The following is a 20000-nucleotide window of genomic DNA, read 5'->3' as shown; positions in this document are numbered from 1 at the left end:
TTTTTTTAATACTTGATGAAGACTTACTTTGTATAAAAATGTTTTGATACAATATGAATTACTTTGTCTACTATACAGAAATTTTAAAAAAAATACATCAAAAATGTTATTTTTTGGTTTTTATTTTATTAAAATTACCAATTAATTTGAATGAACAAATATTGTCTCATTGTAATACTGTTAGTAGATATAATTTCAAAATGATTTAATTAAAAAAAAAGGCCTACAATGATTTGCAAATCATTGTATTCCGTATTTTTAATTTCCCCTTCTTTTCATTTTATTTTCAATATTAATGTAAAAATAATTACAAATGTGGAAATGACATTAAAAGCTAATGCCATTAAATTTTTTTATTTGAAAAATATTTATTATTTATTAAAATATTAAAACTACCTATTAATTTGAATTAAGAAATATTGTCATTTTTTTTAATGAAAACCTGTCATTTTGTATCAAGTTTTTATTTATTTATATTTCTTCTTTCCCCTTCTTTTCATTTTATTTTTTAATAATAATGTAAAAAATAATTACAAATTACATTTAAATCTAACTTTTTTTTTATTTGTTTGAAAAATCTTTTTTTTAATACTTGATGAAGACTTACTTTGTATAAAAATGTTTTGATACAATATGAATGACTTTGTCTACTATACAGAAATTTAAAAAAAAATACATAAAAAATGTTATTTTTTTGTTTTTATTTTATTAAAATTACCAATTAATTTGAATGAACAAATATTGTCTCATTCTAATACTGTTAGTAGATATAATTTCAAAATTATTTAATTGAAAAAAAAGGCCTACAATGATTTGCAAATCATTGTATTCCGTATTTTTAATTTCCCCTTCTTTTCATTTTATTTTCAATATTAATGTAAAAATAATTACAAATGTGGAAATGACATTAAAAGCTGATGCCATTAATTTTTTTATTTGAAAAATATTTATTATTTATTAAAATATTAAAATTACCTATTCATTTGAATTAAAAGATATTGTCATTTTTTAATGAAAACCTGTCATTTTGTATCAAGTTTTTATTTATTTATATTTCTTCTTTCCCCTTCTTTTCATTTTATTTTTAATAATAATGTAGAAAATAATGACAAATTACATTTAAATCTACCTTTTTTTTATTTGTTTGAAAAATCTTTTTTTAATACTTGATGAAGACTTACTTTGTATAAAAATGTTTTGATACAATATGAATTACTTTGTCTACTATACAGAAATTAAAAAAAAAATACATCAAAAATGTTATTTTTTTGTTTTTATTTTATTAAAATTACCAATTAATTTGAATGAACAAATATTGTCTCATTGTAATACTGTTAGTAGATATAATTTCAAAATTATTTAATTGAAAAAAAGGCCTACAATGATTTGCAAATCATTGTATTCCGTATTTTTAGTTTCCCCTTCTTTTCATTTTATTTTCAATATTAATGTAAAAATAATTACAAATGTGGAAATGACATTAAAAGCTGATGCCATTAATTTTTTTTATTTGAAAAATATTTATTATTTATTAAAATATTAAAATTACCTATTAATTTGAATAAAGAAATATTGTCATTTTTTAATGAAAACCTGTCATTTTGTATCAAGTTTTTATTCATTTATATTTTGTATTTCTTCTTTCCCCTTCTTTTCATTTTATTTTTCATAATAATGTTAAAAAATAATTACAAATTACATTTAAATCTAACTTTTTTTTATTTATTTGAAAAATATTTTGCTTGATGTACAGCTTAAGTTGTTCAACAGTCGAAGCCACGCCGTTGTAACACGTGGCTGGGCATCGTCTCGCTGAAATAAGCAGGGGCGTCCATGATAACGTTGCTTGGATGGCAACATATGTTGCTCCAAAAGCTGTATGTACAAACCCCGTTTCCATATGAGTTGGGAAATTGTGTTGGATGTAAATATAAACGGAATACAATGATTTGCAAATCATTGTATTCCGTATTTTTAGTTTCCCCTTCTTTTCATTTTATTTTCAATATTAATGTAAAAATAATTACAAATGTGGAAATGCCATTAATTTTTTTTATTTGAAAAATATTTATTATTTATTAAAATATTAAAATTACCTATTAATTTGAATTAAGAAATATTGTCATTTTTTAATGAAAACCTGTCATTTTGTATCAAGTTTTTATTTATTCGTATTTTGTATTTCTTCTTTCCCCTTCTTTTCATTTTATTTTTAATAATAATGTAAAAAATAATGACAAATTCCATTTAAATCTACCTTTTTTTTATTTGTTTGAAAAATCTTTTTTTAATACTTGATGAAGACTTACTTTGTATAAAAATGTTTTGATACAATATGAATGACTTTGTCTACTATACAGAAATTTTTAAAAAAATACATCCAAAATGTTATTTTTTTGTTTTTATTTTATTAAAATTACCAATTAATTTGAATGAACAAATATTGTCTCATTCTAATACTGTTAGTAGATATAATTTCAAAATTATTTAATTGAAAAAAAGGCCTACAATGATTTGCAAATCATTGTATTCCGTATTTTTAGTTTCCCCTTCTTTTCATTTTATTTTAAATATTAATGTAAAAATAATTACAAATGTGGAAATGACATTAAAAGCTGATGCCATTAATTTTTTTATTTGAAAAATATTTATTATTTATTAAAATATTAAAATTACCTATTAATTTGAATTAAGAAATATTGTCATTTTTTAATGAAAACCTGTCATTTTGTATCAAGTTTTTATTCATTTATATTTCTTCTTTCCCCTTCTTTTCATCTTATTTTTTAATAATAATGTAAAAAATAATTACAAATTACATTTAAATCTAACTTTTTATTTATTTATTTGAAAAATCTTTTTTTAATACTTGATGAAGACTTACTTTGTATAAAAATGTTTTGATACAATATGAATTACTTTGTCTACTATACAGAAATTTAAAAAAATACATCCAAAATGTTATTCTTTTGTTTTTATTTTATTAAAATTGCCAATTAATTTGAATTAACAAATATTGTCTCATTGTAATACTGTTAGTAGATATAATTTCAAAATTATTTAATCGAAAAAAAAAGGCCTACAATGATTTGCAAATCATTGTATTCCGTTTATATTTACATCTAACACAATTTCCCAACTCATATGGAAACGGGGTTTGTACCTTTCAGCATTAATGGTGCCTTCACAGATGTGTAAGTTACCCATGTCTTGGCCACTAATACACCCCCATACCATCACACATGCTGCCTTTTACACTTTCACCCTAGAACAGTCCGGATGGTTCTTTTCCTCTTTGGCCCGGAGTTTCCGAAAACAATTTGAAATGTGGACTCGCCAGACCACAGAACACTTTTCCACTTTGCATCAGTCCATCTTAGAGGAGCTCGGGCCCGGCGAAGCCGTCGGCGTTTCCGGGTGTTGTTGATAAATGACTGTGGCTTTGCATAGTAGAGTTTTAACTTGCACTTACAGATGTAGCGACCAACTGTAGTTACTGACAGTGGTTTTCTGAAGTGTCCCTGAGCCCATGTGGTAATATCCTTTACACATTTATGTCGCTTTTTGATGCAGTACCGCCTGGGGGATCGACGACGACACTGAACTTTAGCAGCGTGCTAATATTTCTACATTATGTGACGTTAGGTGCGATATTGTGACAAATAGTGGCAGCGTCAAATGTAAACAATAAAAATGAAGATGAAAGCTCAGCACTAATTGCATAAAAGGCTGAATCCACGTTGAGGACAATGAGCGCTTTGACTGCACTCAATAGAAGTGCAGCAGTGGGGAGAGCTGAGGGGCTTTAGGGGGGAGGGGGGGGGCGGGTTCACTGCAGGGACAGAGGCAGGTTCCAGCCGCATCAACACTACAAGGACTCACCTTGTCGGAGGTCTGCGTGCACTCGGTGGGTTCCGACCTGCACGTCTGCTTGTTCTGTACCTCAAACTCCTTCAGCTGCACACACACACAGCAAACAATTATTGCATGGATAAATATACAACGTATTTTATTTAGTTGACTCAATAGCGCCTCTGCTGGTGGCAGCAAGTAGTGCACTAAGCCAACAATCAATTCCACATTTTTAATGATCAATTTATCATCAAATTATTTCTTATGTCTATGTACTAACAGTATTACTATGAAAGAATATTTCTTAATTCAAATTAATTGGTGATTTTAATAAAAAATAAATAAAATAAACTTCATGTATTTTTTCCATTTTTGTATTTAAAAAAAATAAAAAATTGAGACAAAATAACAGGTTTTCATTTTTTTTTTAAATCTAAAAATTGTACACTATATTCAAACGAAAACCAATAAATGGATACAAAATAAAACACGTTTTTTTTAAACAATATTTGTTAATTCAAATTAATTGGTAATTTTAATAAAAAATAAATAAAAGAAACTTCATGTATTTTTTCCATTTTTGTATTTAAAAAAAATAAAAACTTGATACAAAATAACAGGTTTTCTTTTTTTTTTTAAATCTAAAAAATGTACACTATATTCAAACGAAAACCAATTAATGGATACAAAATAAAACACGTTTTTTTTAACAATATTTCTTAATTCAAATTAATTGGTGATTTTAATAAAAAATAAATTAAAGAAACTTCATGTATTTTTTTCCATTTTTGTATTTAAAAAAAATAAAAATTTGAGACAAAATAACAGGTTTTAATTTTTTTTTTAAATCTAAAAATTGTACAGTATATTCAAACGAAAACCAATAAATGGATACAAAATAAAACACGTTTTTTTTTAACAATATTTGTTAATTCAAATTAATTGATCATTTTAATAAAAAATAAATAAAAGAAACTTCATGTATTTTTTCCATTTTTGTATTTAAAAAAAATAAAAACTTGTTACAAAATAACAGGTTTTCTTTTTTTTTTTAATCTAAAAATTGTACACTATATTCAAACGAAAACCAATAAATGGATACAAAATAAAACACGTTTTTTTTAACAATATTTCTTAATTCAAATTAATTGGTCATTTTAATAAAAAATAAATAAAAGAAACTTCATGTATTTTTTCGATTTTTGTATTTAAAAAAAATAAAAATTTGAGACAAAATAACAGGTTTTAATTTTTTTTTTAAATCTAAAAATTGTACACTATATTCAAACGAAAACCAATAAATGGATACAAAATAAAACACGTTTTTTTTTTAACAATATTTCTTAATTCAAATTAATTGGTGATTTTAATAAAAAATAAATAAAAGAAACTTCATGTATTTTTTTCCATTTTTGTATTTAAAAAAAATAAAAATTTGAGACAAAATAACAGGTTTTCATTTTTTTTTTAAATCTAAAAAATGTACACTATATTCAAACGAAAACCAATAAATGGATACAAAATAAAACACGTTTTTTTAAACAATATTTCTTAATTCAAATTAATTGGTGATTTTAATAAAAAATAAATAAAAGAAACTTCATGTATTTTTTTCCATTTTTGAATTTAAAAAGAATAAAAATTTGAGACAAAATAACAGGTTTTAATTGTTTTTTTTTAATCTAAAAATTGTACACTATATTCAAACGAAAACCAATAAATGGATACAAAATAAAACACGTTTTTTTAAAACAATATTTCTTAATTAAAATTAATTGGTCATTTTAATAAAAAATAAATAAAAGAAACTTCATGTATTTTTTTCCATTTTTGTATTTAAAAAAATACAAACTTTATACAAAATAACAGGTTTTCATTTTTTTTTAAATCTAAAAAATGTACATTATATTCAATATACAAAATAAAACACGTTTTTTTTAACAATATTTCTTAATTCAAATTAATTGGTGATTTTAATAAAAAATAAATAAAAGAAACTTCATGTATTTTTTCCATTTTTGTATTAAAAAAAAATACAAACTTTATACAAAATAACAGGTTTTCCTTTTTTTTTTAAATCTAAAAAATTTACATTATATTCAATATACAAAATAAAACACGTTTTTTTTAACAACATTTCTTAATTCAAATTAATTGGTAATTGTAATGAAAATAAAACAATTACGCTTGATGTATTTTTTCCATTTCTGTATTGTATAAAACATTTTCTATACAAAATAAGTTTTTATCAAGTATTAAAAAAAAATAAAAAAATAAAGTGTCAGTTTTAAATGTAATTTGGTAATTATTTTATACATTATCATTGAAAATAAAGTGAAAAGAAGAAATCAAAAATATAAATGAATAAAAACTTGATACAAAATGACAGGTTTTCATCAAAAAAATCTAAACAATTCACATAATTTTCAGACGAAAACCACTAAATGGATGCAAAATAAAACAAGTTTTTACTAGTTTTTGCAGTATTATGAAAATTAAAAGGGGAAATTGAAATAAAGAATTTAACTTAATTTTAAAAACGTGATACAAAATAGAGGCATTTTTTCAATTAAATAATTTGGACATTTTATCTACTAACAGTATTACTATGAGACAATATTTCTTAATTCAAATTAATTGGTAATTGTAATGAAAATAAAAAAATTAAGTTTGATGTATTTTTTCCATTTCTGTATAGTATAAAAATGTAATTCATATTGTATCAAAACATTTTCTATACAAAATAAGTTTTCATCAAGTATTAAAAAAATATTTTTCCAAAAAAAAATGTATGTTAGTTTTAAATGTAATTTGGTAATTATTTTATACATTACCATTGAAAATAAAGTGAAAAGAAGAAATCAAAAATATAAATGAATGAAAACTTGATACAAAATGACAGGTTTTCATCAAAAAAATCTAAACAATTCACATAATTTTCAAACGAAAACCACTAAATGGATGCAAAATAAAACAAGTTTTTACTAGTTTTTGCAGTATTATGAAAATTAAAAGGGGAAATTGGAATAAAGAATTTAACTTAATTTTAAAAACATGACACAAAATAGAGGCCTTTTTTCAATTAAATAATTTGGACATTTTAACTACTAACAGTATTACAATGAGACAATATTTCTTAATTCAAATTAATTGGTCATTTTAATGAAAATAAAACAATTACATTTGATGTATTTTTTCCATTTCTGTATAGTATAAAAATGTACTTCATATTGTATCAAAACATTTTTTTTATACAAAGTAAGTTTTCATCAAGTATTAAAAAAAGATTTTTCAAATAAAAAAAATAAATGTCGGTTTTAAATGTAATTTGTAATTATTTTTACATTAATATTACAAATAAATTAAAAGAAGGGGAAAGAAGAAATTAAAAATATTAATAAATAAAAACTTGATACAAAATAACAGGTTTTCATTTAAAAAATCCAAACAATTCACATTATATTTAAACGAAAACCAATAAATGGATACAAAATAAAACATGTTTTTATTAGTTTTTGCAGTAATATGAAAATTAAAAGAGGAAACGGAATTAAAAATGTAACTTAATTTACAAAACGTGATACAAAATAAAGGCCTTTTTTCAATTAAATAATTATGAAATGTTATCTACTAACAGTATTACTATGAGACAATATTTCTTAATTCAAATTAATTGGTCATTTTAATAAAATAAAAAATAAAAAAAAATTTTGGACGTATTTTAGTATAGGAAATAAAAAATATATATGTATAAATATATGTATACAAAATGTATTCATATTGTATCAAAACATTTTTTATACAAAATAAGTTTTCATCAAGTATTAAAAAAATATTTTTTAAATAAAAAAATAAATGTCAGTTTTAAATGTAATTTGTAATCATTTTTACATTAATATTGAAAATAAAATTAAAAGAAGGGGAAAGAATAATAAAAAAAAATTGATAAAAAATGACAGGTTTTCATAAAAATAAAAAATAAAAATTCACATTATATTGAAATGAAAACCAATAAATGCATGCAAAATAAAACATGTTTTTATTAGTTTTTGCAGTAATATGAAAATTAAAAGGGGAAACGGAAATAAAAATGTAACTTCATTTTAAAAACTTGATACAAAATAGAGGCCTTTTTTCAATTAAATAATTTTGAAATTATATCTACTAACAGTATTACAATGAGACAATATTTCTTAATTAAAATTAATTGGTAATTTTAATAAAATAAAAATAAAAAAATTAAATGTTTGATGTATTATTTCCATTTCTGTATAGTATAGAAAATGTAATTCATATTGCATCAATAACATTTTTTATACAAAGTAAGTTGTCATCAAGTAATAAAAAATGTTTTTTTAATAAAAAAAATAAATGTCATCAGTTGTTAAAGTATTTTCCACATTTGTAATTATTTTTACGTTAATATTGAAAATAAAATGAAAAGGAGAAATGAAAAATATAAATAAATACAAAACTTGACACAAAATAACAGGTCGTCAAAAAATTCAAAACAATTCACATCATATTCAAACGAGAAAAATACAAATGGATACAAAATAAAACACATTTTTATTAGTTTTTGCAGTAAAATTAAAATTAAAGGGGAAAAGGGAAATAAAAATGTAATTAAAAAAACTTGATACAAAATAAAGAGGCCTTTTTCATTTAAATATTTTTGAAATCCTATCTATTAACAATATTACTATGAGACAATATTTCTTAATTCAAATTAATTGGTAATTTTAATAAAATTAAAATACAAAAATAAAATTTTTGATGTATTTTTTTCAATTTCTGTATAGACAAAGTAATTCATATTGTTTTAAAATATTTTTTTACAAAGTAAGTCTTCATCAAGTATCAAAAAAAGATTTTTCAAATAAATAAAAAAAAGGCAGTTTTAAATGTAATTTGTCATTATTTTTACATTATTATTAAAAATAAAATGAAAAGAAGGGGAAAGAAGAAATAAAAAATATAAATAAATAAAAACTTGATACAAAATGACAGATTTTCATTAAAAAATGACATTATTTCTTAATTCAAATTAATTGGTCATTTTAATAATATTTTAATAATTTTAATAAATAATTAATATTTTTCAAATAGAAAAATTAATGGCATCAGCTTTTAATGTCATTTACACATTTGTAATTATTTTTACATTAATATTGAAAATAAAATTTAAAGAAGGGGAAATTAAAAATAGAAATAAATAAAAAACTTGATACAAACATTTCTAAACAACTCACATTATATCCAAAAGAGGAAAAAAAACGGATACAAAATAAAACAAGTTTTTATTCGTTTTTGCAGTAATATGAAAATTAAAAGGGGAAACGGAAATAAAAATGTACAAAACTTGATACAAAATAGAGGACTTTTTCAATGAAATAATTTGGAAATTTGAATAAAATCCCGATATAATTACTTCAGAGTATAAATTAAATTTGATACAAAAAAATTAGTATTATTTGAAATAAAAGTACAGTATAATATAGGGCAGCTGAATCAATAATATAAAATATTATAATCATTCTTATTAATGCATTCTTACCCTTGCCAGGGCTTCCTCTATGGAGATCATGTTCTCCTTCACCATCATCATCAGCTGGATGCGCTCCTCGTCGCTCATAGTGATCTCGCTGGCAAGGAAGTCACCTGGCAGGTGCAGGAAGGAAGTGAGCAGCAGGTGGGGGGACACACGTGTCACATGTATGACGTCACCCTTGGAGATGTGCGGCGTGGCTCCTCTCTGGGACCTCCGCACACTCGGCCAGAAGGACTTCCATTTTCCTGCCGTGGTGGGGGGAAGGGGACAAGCGGTAGAAAATGGATGGATGGAGATGGTGGGGAAAGAAGAAAAGACTGGAAGGATGTGAAAGAAGAGAAAAGGACGCATGCGGACGTACCTGCTGATGCTGAGTCACTCTCACACTTGACCTTGTGCAACCTATGGAAAATAATCACAATAAACATGGCTTCTTATATATATATATATATATATATATATATATATATATATATATATATATATATATATATATATATATATATATATATATATACATTACAGTAAAGTGATAGTGTCCCATGAGCAGTGAGATAGTGAACATTGGCCACCAATCACAAGTTTTAATGACCTGATGTGTTCCAGTCTTTGGCGGTGAGTCATTACAACATTATTTGAGTCATTACAACATTCTAAGAGTCATCACAACATTCTTTAAAGACAACAATGGCAGGAAGTTGGGGGTGACACACACACACACACACACGTGTGAGGAGGACACCAGGAAGTATACAAGGATGCCTCACTTCCTGTCCGTGTCCGGCGTGCACAGTCCGAGGGATTCCTGGGAAGAAAAAAATTGGGAAGTTTATAGAAAAAAAATTATAATAAAAAAATCCTGTCCAAAGTTCAGCCCGAGGGCAATTTGCAGCCCACGACTCATTTTTTTTAACAGTCTGCGGCACATTCTAAAAATACTATCAGCAAAAAAACAAACAAACATTAAAAAAGTGCAATAAAAGAGCAAAGAGGTCAAATGTAAGAAGAAAAAGTGGCATTTTTTTCTTTAATTAAAGGCCTACTGAAAGCCACTACTAGCGACCACGCAGTCTGATAGTTTATATATCAATGATGAAATCTTAACATTGCAACACATGCCAATACGGCCGGGTTAACTTATAAAGTGACATTTTAAATTTCCCGTCGCGGTATGATGACGTATGCGCGTGACGAAGTCAGAGTAACGGAAGTTATGGTACCCCGTAGAATCCTATACAAAAAGCTCTGTTTTCATTTCATAATTCCACAGTATTCTGGACATCTTTTGCAATTTGTTTAATGAACAATGAAGGCTGCAAAGAAGACAGTTGTAGGTGGGATCGGTGTATTAGCAGCGGACTACAGCAACACAACCAGGAGGACTTTGTTGGAGCGCTAGCCGCCGACCTCACCTTGACTTCCTACGTCTCCGGGCCGCCAAACGCATCGGGTGAAGTCCATCGTCCTTCTGCCGATCGCTGGAACGCAGGTGAGCACGGGTGTTGATGAGTAGATGAGGGCTGGCTGGCGTAGGTGGAGAGCTAATGTTTTTAGCATAGCTCTGTGCGGTCCGGTTGCTAAGTTAGCTTCAATGGCGTCGTTAGCACAGCATTGTTAACCTTCGCCAGCCTGGAAAGCATTAACCGTGTATTTACATGTCCACGGTTTAATAGTATTGTTGATTTTCTATCTGTACTTCCAGTCAGGGGTTTATTTCTTTTGTTTCTATATGCAGTTAAAGCACGATGCTATCATGTTAGCTCGTAGCTAAAGCATTTCGCCGATGTATTGTCGTGGCAATATCGCGAAATGATCAAGTATGACACATAGAATGGATCTGCTATCCCCGTTTAAATTTTAAAAAATCATTTCAGTAGGCCTTTAAAACTGTCATTGTTTAAAAAATAATCTAAATTAATGTTGTTATGAATTATTGATCTTGTCAAATATTCCACTTTGAAATATTCTTGGGAGAAAATATTGCATCATTTGTGTTTTTGCCATATAAAAAACTAAGTTTTCTTGGACAAAAAGGGGCAAAAAACAAACATGAAAACAATAATAAAAACGTATAATTAAGGGATATATCTGAAGTTGATCTCGAGATTTAAATGTAGAAAGTAAAAAAAAAAAAGTGTTTTAAAGACTTTTTTAAGAAATTGTCATTGCTCAAAAATTTTATAATGTAAAATCAATTAAGGCTCCAATTACTTGACATCAAATATTCCACTTTGGAAAAATAAAAAAATAAAAAATAAAACGTTATGCATTATTTTCCCTCAAAAACTTTTTTTTTTAGTTTTTTTTTTTTATTAACGAATATGGCATATAAAAAAAACTTTAAAAATAAAATAATAAATAAATAAAATGTATAATCTGATATTGATCTATAAATTGAGTTGATAGTTTAAAAAAAATGTACAACTTATTTTTTAACAATTAAAAAAAAAAAAAAAATTTTAGACACTTTCTCGTGCGCACGAGATACATGTCTAGAAAAAATTTTAAAAAATTATTAAATGTTTTTATTTTTTTTAATACCTTTATAAATAGTTTTTCGTGCGCACGAGATACATGTTTAAAAAAAATTTTTTAAATTTTTTTATTTTTTATAACTTTATAAAAAGTTTTTTTATTTATTTTTTTAAAATTTAGACATGTATCTTGTGCGCACGAGAAACTTTCTCGTGCGCACGAGATACATGTCTAAATTTAAAATAAAAAAATTAAAAATCCCCCATGTCCCTTTGGGGGCTCTGTAGATTTTCCCCTTAAAAACTTTTTTTTTTTTTTTTTTTTTTTTTGGACAAATATAGCATAAAAAAACCCATAAAAAAAACAAAAAAAAAAGTATAATCAACGGATAGATCTGAAGTTGATCTAGAAATGTAAGTGTTGATAGTTTTTTTTAAAAATTATGACTTATTTTTAACAATTTTACGGGTGGGACCCTCTTGGATCCTCAAGAATTTTAGTGGGATTTTTTTTTAAAGAAAATGTCATTGCTCAAAAATATTATGAATTAAAATCCATTAAGGCTCCAATTACTTTACATCGAATATTCCACTTTGAAACTTTTTTCAGGGAAAATATGCCTTATTTTCCCTGAAAAAAGTTGTTGGTTTTTTGGTGTGGTTTTTTTTTTTACACATATGGCATAAATAAACAAAGAAAAACAAAAACTTATAATCAACAGATGGATCTGAAGTTGATATATAAGTTTAAGTGTTGAAAGTAAAAAAAAAAAAAAGTACAACTTATTTTTAACCATTTTAGGGGTGGGACATTTTTGGATCCCCAAGAATTTTAGTGGGATTTTTTAAAGAAACTGTCATTGCTCAAAAACACTATGAATTAAAATCAATTAAGGCTCCAATTATTTGACATCAAATATTCCACTTTGAAAGTCTTTGAAAGAAAAATTAAATAAAAAACGTTTAGAGGGAAAATATGCATTATTTTCCCTCAAAAACGTAATTTAAAAATGTATTTATTTTATTTTTTTGACGAATATGGTGGCATAAAAAACTTTTTTTTTAAAAATAAATAAAATGTATAATCTGAAGTTGATCTACAAAAATATACGACTTATTTTTTAACAATTTTACAGGTGGGACCCTTTTGGATCCTCAAGAATTTTAGTGGGATTTTTTTTTATTTTAAACTGTCATTGCTCTTAAAACCAATGTTGTTATGAATTATTGATCTGTTCGAGGCTCACATTACTTCACATTAAATATTCCACTTTGAAATATTCTTGGGAGAAAATATTGCATCATTTGTGTTTTTGCCATATAAAAAACTAAGTTTTCTTGGACAAAAGGGGCATAAAACAACATGAAAACAATAATAAAAACGTATAATTAACGGATATATCTGAAGTTGATCTCGAGATTTAAATGTCGAAAGTAAAAAAAAAAAGTGTTTTAAAGACTTTTTAAAGAAATTGTCATTGCTCAAAAATTGTATAATTTAAAATCAATTAAGGCTCCAATTACTTGAGATCAAATATTCCACTTTGAAAAAATAAAAAAAATAAAAAATAAAACGTTATGCATTATTTTTCCTCAAAAACTTTTTTTTTAGTTTTTTTTTTTTAAACGAATATGGCATAAAAAAAAAAACTTAAAAATAAATAGATAAATAAATAAAATGTGTTTTCTGATATTGATCTATAAATTGAGTTGAAAGTTTAAAAAAAAATTTACAACTTATTTTTTAACAATTTAAAAAAAAAAAAAAAAAATTTTTTTAGACACTTTCTCGTGCGCACGAGATACATGTCTAAAAAATTTTTTTTAAAATTATTACATTTTTTTATCTTTTTTAATAACTTTATAAATAGTTTTTCGTGTGCACGAGATACATGTTTAAAAAAAAAATTAAATTATTATTTTTTTTTTTATAACTTTATAAAAAGTTTTTTTATTTATTTTTCAAAATTTAGACATGTATCTCGTGCGCACGAGAAACTTTCTCGTGCGCACGAGATACATGTCTAAATTTAAAAAAAAAAAAAATAATAATAATTTTAAAAAAAATTCCCCCATGTCCCTTTAGATTTTCCCCTTAAAAACTTTTTTTTTTTTTTTTTTTTTTGGACAAATATGGCATTAAAAAAACCCACAAAAAAAACTAAAAAAAATGTATAATCAACGGATAGATCTGAAGTTGATCTAGAAATGTAAGTGTTGAAAGTTAAAAAAAAATGTATGACTTATTTTTAACAATTTTACGGGTGGGACCCTCTTGGATCCTCGAGAATTTTAGTGGGATTTTTTTCAAAGAAAATGTCATTGCTCAAAAATATTATGAATTAAAATCAATTAAGGCTCCAATTACTTGACTTTAAATATTCCACTTTGAAACTTTTTTGAGACAAAATAATGCGGAGCCCCTCGTGTGCACGAGATACATGTCTAAAAAAAAATACAAAAATAAAAAAAAATTATAAGTTTTTTCATTTTTTTTTTAGACACTTTCTCGTGCGCACGAGATCGTTTCTTGTGCGCACGGGATACATGCCTAAAAAAATATATATATATTACATTTTTTTATTTTTTTAAATAACTTTATAAATACTTTTTCGTGCACACGAGATACATGTTTAAAAAAAATAAAAATAATTAAATTATTATTTTTTTTTTTTTATAACTTTATAAAAAGTTTCTCGTGCGCACGAGAAACTTTCTCGTGCGCACGAGATACATGTCTAAATTAAAAAAATATATATATATATGTATATATTTAAAAAAAATTCCCCAATGTCTCTTTGGGGGCTCTGTAGATTTTCCCCTTAAAAACTTTTTTTTTTTTTTTTTTTTGACGAATATGGCAAAAAAAAACATAAAAAAAAAAAAAAAAAGTTTATAATCAACGGATAGATCTGAAGTTGATCTAGAAATGTAAGTGTGGAAAGTTTAAAAAGAATGTACGACTTATTTTTAACAATTTTACGGGTGGGACCCTCTTGGATCCTCAAGAATTTTAGTGGGATTTTTTTTAAAGAAAATGTCATTGCTCAAAAATATTATCAAAAATCATGCCTAAAAAAAATATATATATTAAATTTTTTTATTTTTTTAAATAACTTTATAAATACTTTTTCGTGCGCACGAGATACATGTTTAAAAAAAATAAAAATAATTAAATTATTATTATTTTTTTTTTATAACTTTATAAAAAGTTTCTCGTGCGCACGAGAAACTTTCTCGATACATGTCTACATTAAAAAAAATAAATAAATAAATAAATATTTAAAAAAAAATTCCCCCATGTCCCTTTGGGGGCTCCGTAGATTTTCCCCTTAAAAACTTTTTTTTTTTTTTTTTGATGAAAATGGCAAAAAAAACATTTAAAAAAATTATAATCAACAGATAGATCTGAAGTTGATCTAGAAATGTAAGTGTTGAAAGTAAAAAAAAAATGTACGACTTATTTTTAACAATTTTAAGGGTGGGACCCTCTTGGATCCTCAAGAATTTTAGTGGGATTTTTTTTAAAGAAAATGTCATTGCTCAAAAATATTATGAATTAAAATCAATTAAGGCTCCAATTACTTTACATCGAATATTCCACTTTGAAACTTTTTGAGGAAAAATAATGCAGATTTTCCCCTTAAAAACGTTTTTTTTTTTTTTTTTTTTTACGAATATAGCATTAAAAAAACATTAAAAAAAACCAAAAACGTATCATCAATGGATACATCTGAAGTTGATCTAGGAATTTAAGTGTTGAAAGTAAAACAAAATTTACAACTTATTTTTTAACAATTTTAGGGGTGGGACCCTTTTGGATCCTCAAGAATTTTAGTGGGATTTTTTTCTTTTTTATACTGTCATTGCTCTTAAAACCAATGTGGTAATGAATTATTGATCTATTCAAGGCTGACATTACACATCAAATATTAGTTTAAAAAATGTAGGGGAATATATTGCATATTTGGTGTTTTTGACACAAAAATCAGTGTTTTGGCAGAAAAGAGCATAAAATATGAAAAAATAACAACTTTAGATCGACAGACAGACATGAAGTTAAGAGATTTAACTCTAAATAAATAAATAAAAATATATGACTTATACTTTTTAACATTGTTTAGGGCCAAGACCTTTTTGGGTCCCCGGGACCAAACTTTAGGAGAACCCTGAAGGTGGAGCAGCAGGAGGAAGAAGAGGAGGAGGAGGAAGAAGAGGAGGAGGAGGAGGAAGAGGAAGAGACACACACACCTGGATGTGAGAGCGCAGGTGCACTGATGTGGTCGCTGAGTCAAGGTTTGCCTGAAGGAACGTAAAAAGACAGGAAGTGAGAAAAGTAAAAAGACAGGAAGTGAGGAAAGTAAAAAGACAGGAAGTGAGAAAAGTAAACAGACAGGAAGATTTATAGTTTATAGTTTATTTGTATAAATTAATAATAATTAAAAAAACTTGATACAAAACAAGTCTTGTTTTTAAATTATTAAATAGTATTTGAATTATATAAAAATTACATAAAAAAAACACTTTAAATATTTTTGAAATTAAATTAGTGACTATTATTAGACATAAAAGTACAGTATATTAGAAGACGGCTGAAACTAGGGCTGCAACAACTAATCGATTAAATCGATTAAAATCGATTATTAAAATAGTTGCTGATTAATTTAGTCATCGATTCGTTGCATCTATGCTATGCGCAGATTTTTTATTTGTAATTTTTTTAAATGAATTTTTATTTTTAATTTTTTTAATTAATTTTTACTTTTAATTTTTTTTAATTAATTTTTATTTTTAATTTTTTAAATTTTTACTTTTTTTAATAAACTTTTATTTATAAACTGCAACATTTACAAACAGCTGAGAAACAATAATCAAAATAAGTATGGTGCCAGTATGCTGGTTTTTTTCAATAAAATACTGGATAGGATAGAAATGTAGTTTGTCTCTTTTATCCGATTATTAATCGAAGTAATAATCGACAGATTAATCGATTATCAAATTAATCGTTAGTTGCAGCCCTAGCTGAAACAAAAACAGAAAATATTATAATCATGAAAACAGTTGTGTAAACATTTTGTAGAATGAAAAGAAGCAGAAAGGAGAAATTAAAAATATGAATTAAAAAAGGAAAATTGATACAAAATAACAGGTTTTTAGCAAATATTTCAAAACAATTCTTTTTTTATTCAACTGACAAACAAGAATGAATACAAAATAAATAAAAATTCAGATTTTTTTACATTAATATAAAAATTAAAAAAATATTGATAAATTAAAAAAACATGATTCAAAACAAGTCCTAATTTTTTAATTAAATAATTTTGAAATTCCATTAAAATCACATTACATCAAAATCACTTTTAAAAAAAAGTTGAAATTAAATCAGACACCAAAAAGTGACTATTATTAGACATAAAAGTACAATATGTAATAAGACGGCTGAAGCAATCATAGAAAATATTATAATCATTCATCATAATTAACTTTGGAGGATTTCTACCCTCCCTCCAGTGTGTGAAGAGTGACAGAAGCATGAGTCAAAGTGACAGAAGAGGAGAGACATGGTTATTTACCGTCTCAGCAACTTCCTGCACCACTCGCCGTCTGCGCAGCTCCTCCATCCTCGCACTCACCTCAGCCAGGGAGGTGGAGTAATGGCCGGAATATTCCAGAGCCAGATCATCAAGGTTCCCCACCGAGCCGTCCTGAAAGACACACAGGGAGAACATGTGACTCACACACAAACACACACACACACACACACACACACACACACACACACACACACACACACACACACACACACACACACATGGAAGCTACTTTTCCTTCTTGATGTCTCAAGAAGGGTAGGAATTCAAGAACACACACACACACACACACGTTCTTGTATTTATTACCTACTTGAGACCTCCAAAAAATGCCTTCCAAAATTAATAATATATACATACTATGCAAATATAAAAAAGCTTGTTGTTAAAAGTGAGTTGGAATTTCACAAGAAAAAGGTCACAATTCACAAGAAAAATGTAGAATGTTGGCATTATTATAATAAAAGTCTTCTTTCATCAAACATCAAACTGAACATTTGTGCAATATTATGATAAAAGTTGGAATTTTACTCAATAACAGTCGCAATTTTACAAGAAAAGCTTTAAAGTTTGGCAATTTTATGGAAAGAGTCGTAATTTAACCCGACAAAAGTCACAATTTTATAAGAAAACTTTAACATTTTGGCAATATTATAATAATCATCGGAATTTTACTTGACAAAATTATGACAAAAGTCATAATTTTACTCAAAAATTTTACTATTTTACAAGGACAACAAAAGAAATGGGCAATATTGTGATAAAAGTCAGAATTTTATATGACAAATGTCACCATTTTGCATTAAAAAGTCGGAATTTTACATAAAAAAGTAATAATTTCACGAGTAAATATGGCAATATTACAGAAACAGAAAGAATATGAGAAATTGTTCCCAATTTTATAAGAAAAAAATCAACACATTGTGAGAATTATTATTATTTTTTTGTTGTTGTTGTTTTGTTTGTAATTGGTTTTTAATCTTCATTATTTACTACAAGTTATTACAGTATGTCTCTATATACATATTTATTTTATTTCTTTAAATTCATTTTGGCCAAAGGGGGCACATTTCAATTTCTTACACACACTTGTTATTTCATATGTTGACCAGAGGGGGAGCACTTTTAAAAGCGACACACAGTCAATTTGAAAAATCCCTCTTCAGGACCAGCCTTTCTAGATATATAAAGAAGTGTATTTACAACATTAATAATATATACATACTATGCACATATAAAAAAGCTTGTTGTGAAAAATGAGTTGGAATTTCACAAGAAAAACGTAGAATGTTGGCAGTATTATAATAAAAGTCGTCATTTTACTCAACGCAAGTCAAAATTTTACGAGAAAAACCAGAACATTTGTGCAATATTATGATAAAAATTGGAATTTTACTCAATAACAGTCGCAATTTTACAAGAAAAGCTTTAAAGTTTGGAAATTTTATAAAAAAAGACGTAATTTAACCCGACAAAAGTCACAATTTTTTAAGAAAACTTTACAATTTTGGCAATATTATAATAATCATCGGAATTTTACTTGACAAAATGATGACAAAAGTCATCATTTTATTCAAAAAATTTCACTATTTTACAAGAACAACAAAAAAATGGGCAATATTGTGATAAAAGTCAGAATTTTATATGACAAATGTCACCATTTTGCATTAAAAAGTCATAATTTTACGAGAAAATATTGCAATATTACAGAAACAGAAAGAATATGAGAAATTATTCCCAATTTTTATAAGAAAAAAGTCGACACATTGTGAGATTTTGTTTGTAATTGGTTTTTAATCTTCATTATTTACTACAAGTTATTACAGTATGTCTCTATATATATATTAATTTTGGCCAAAGGAGGCGCATTTAAATTTTTTACACACACTTGTTATTTCATATGTTGACCAGAGGGGGAGCACTTTTAAAAGCGACACACAGTCAATTTGAAAACTCCCTCTTTAGGACCAGCCTTTCTAGATATATAAAGAAGTGTATTTACAACATTAATAATATATACATACTATGCACATATAAAAAAGCTTGTTGTGAAAAATGAGTTGGAATTTCACAAGAAAAAGGTCACAATTTCACAAGAAAAACTTAGAATTTTGACAGTTTTATAATAAAAGTCGTCATTTTACTCAACGCAAGTCCAAATTTTACGAGAAAAAACTGAACATTTGTGCAATATTATGATAAAAGTTGGAATTTTACTCAATAACAGTCACAATTTTACAAGAAAAGCTTTCAAGTTTGGCAATTTTATGAAAAGAGTCGTCATTTTACTCGACAAAAGTCACAATTTTAAAAGAAAACTAAAAAAAATTGGGCAATATTATAATAATAATCTGAATTTTACTTAACAAAATTATGACAAAAGTCATAATTTTACTCAAAAATGTCACTATTTTACAAGAACAAAAAAAAAAGGGCAATATTGTGATAAAAGTCAGAATTTTATATGACAAATGTCACCATTTTGCATTAAAAACTAACTTTTTACATAAAAAAGTAATAATTTTACGAGAA

The 20000-nt window shown here is 25.6% G+C and overlaps 1 protein-coding gene across 3 annotated transcripts in view; it reads right to left on the bottom strand.

Moving 5' to 3' along the window:
* LOC133647115 (SAM and SH3 domain-containing protein 1-like) overlaps positions 1 to 20000 on the bottom strand; it is a 91802-nt gene that overhangs the window by 15775 nt on the left and 56027 nt on the right. For all 3 annotated transcript variants that reach the window (XM_062043238.1, XM_062043237.1, XM_062043239.1), the window contains exons 2-8: positions 17451 to 17582; positions 16129 to 16179; positions 10171 to 10208; positions 9765 to 9805; positions 9580 to 9648; positions 9410 to 9513; positions 3883 to 3957 (exon numbers count right to left, since the gene is read on the bottom strand). In XM_062043238.1, the coding sequence (XP_061899222.1) occupies positions 3883 to 3957; positions 9410 to 9513; positions 9580 to 9648; positions 9765 to 9805; positions 10171 to 10208; positions 16129 to 16179; positions 17451 to 17582 (510 nt within the window). The remainder of the gene's footprint in view (positions 1 to 3882; positions 3958 to 9409; positions 9514 to 9579; positions 9649 to 9764; positions 9806 to 10170; positions 10209 to 16128; positions 16180 to 17450; positions 17583 to 20000) is intronic.

This window comes from Entelurus aequoreus, linkage group LG03 (assembly GCF_033978785.1).
Source record: "Entelurus aequoreus isolate RoL-2023_Sb linkage group LG03, RoL_Eaeq_v1.1, whole genome shotgun sequence".
In the NCBI taxonomy this organism is placed as follows: domain Eukaryota; kingdom Metazoa; phylum Chordata; class Actinopteri; order Syngnathiformes; family Syngnathidae; genus Entelurus; species Entelurus aequoreus.
Note: the sequence above shows the minus strand (reverse complement) of the source record. Positions and strands in the feature narration are given on the sequence as shown.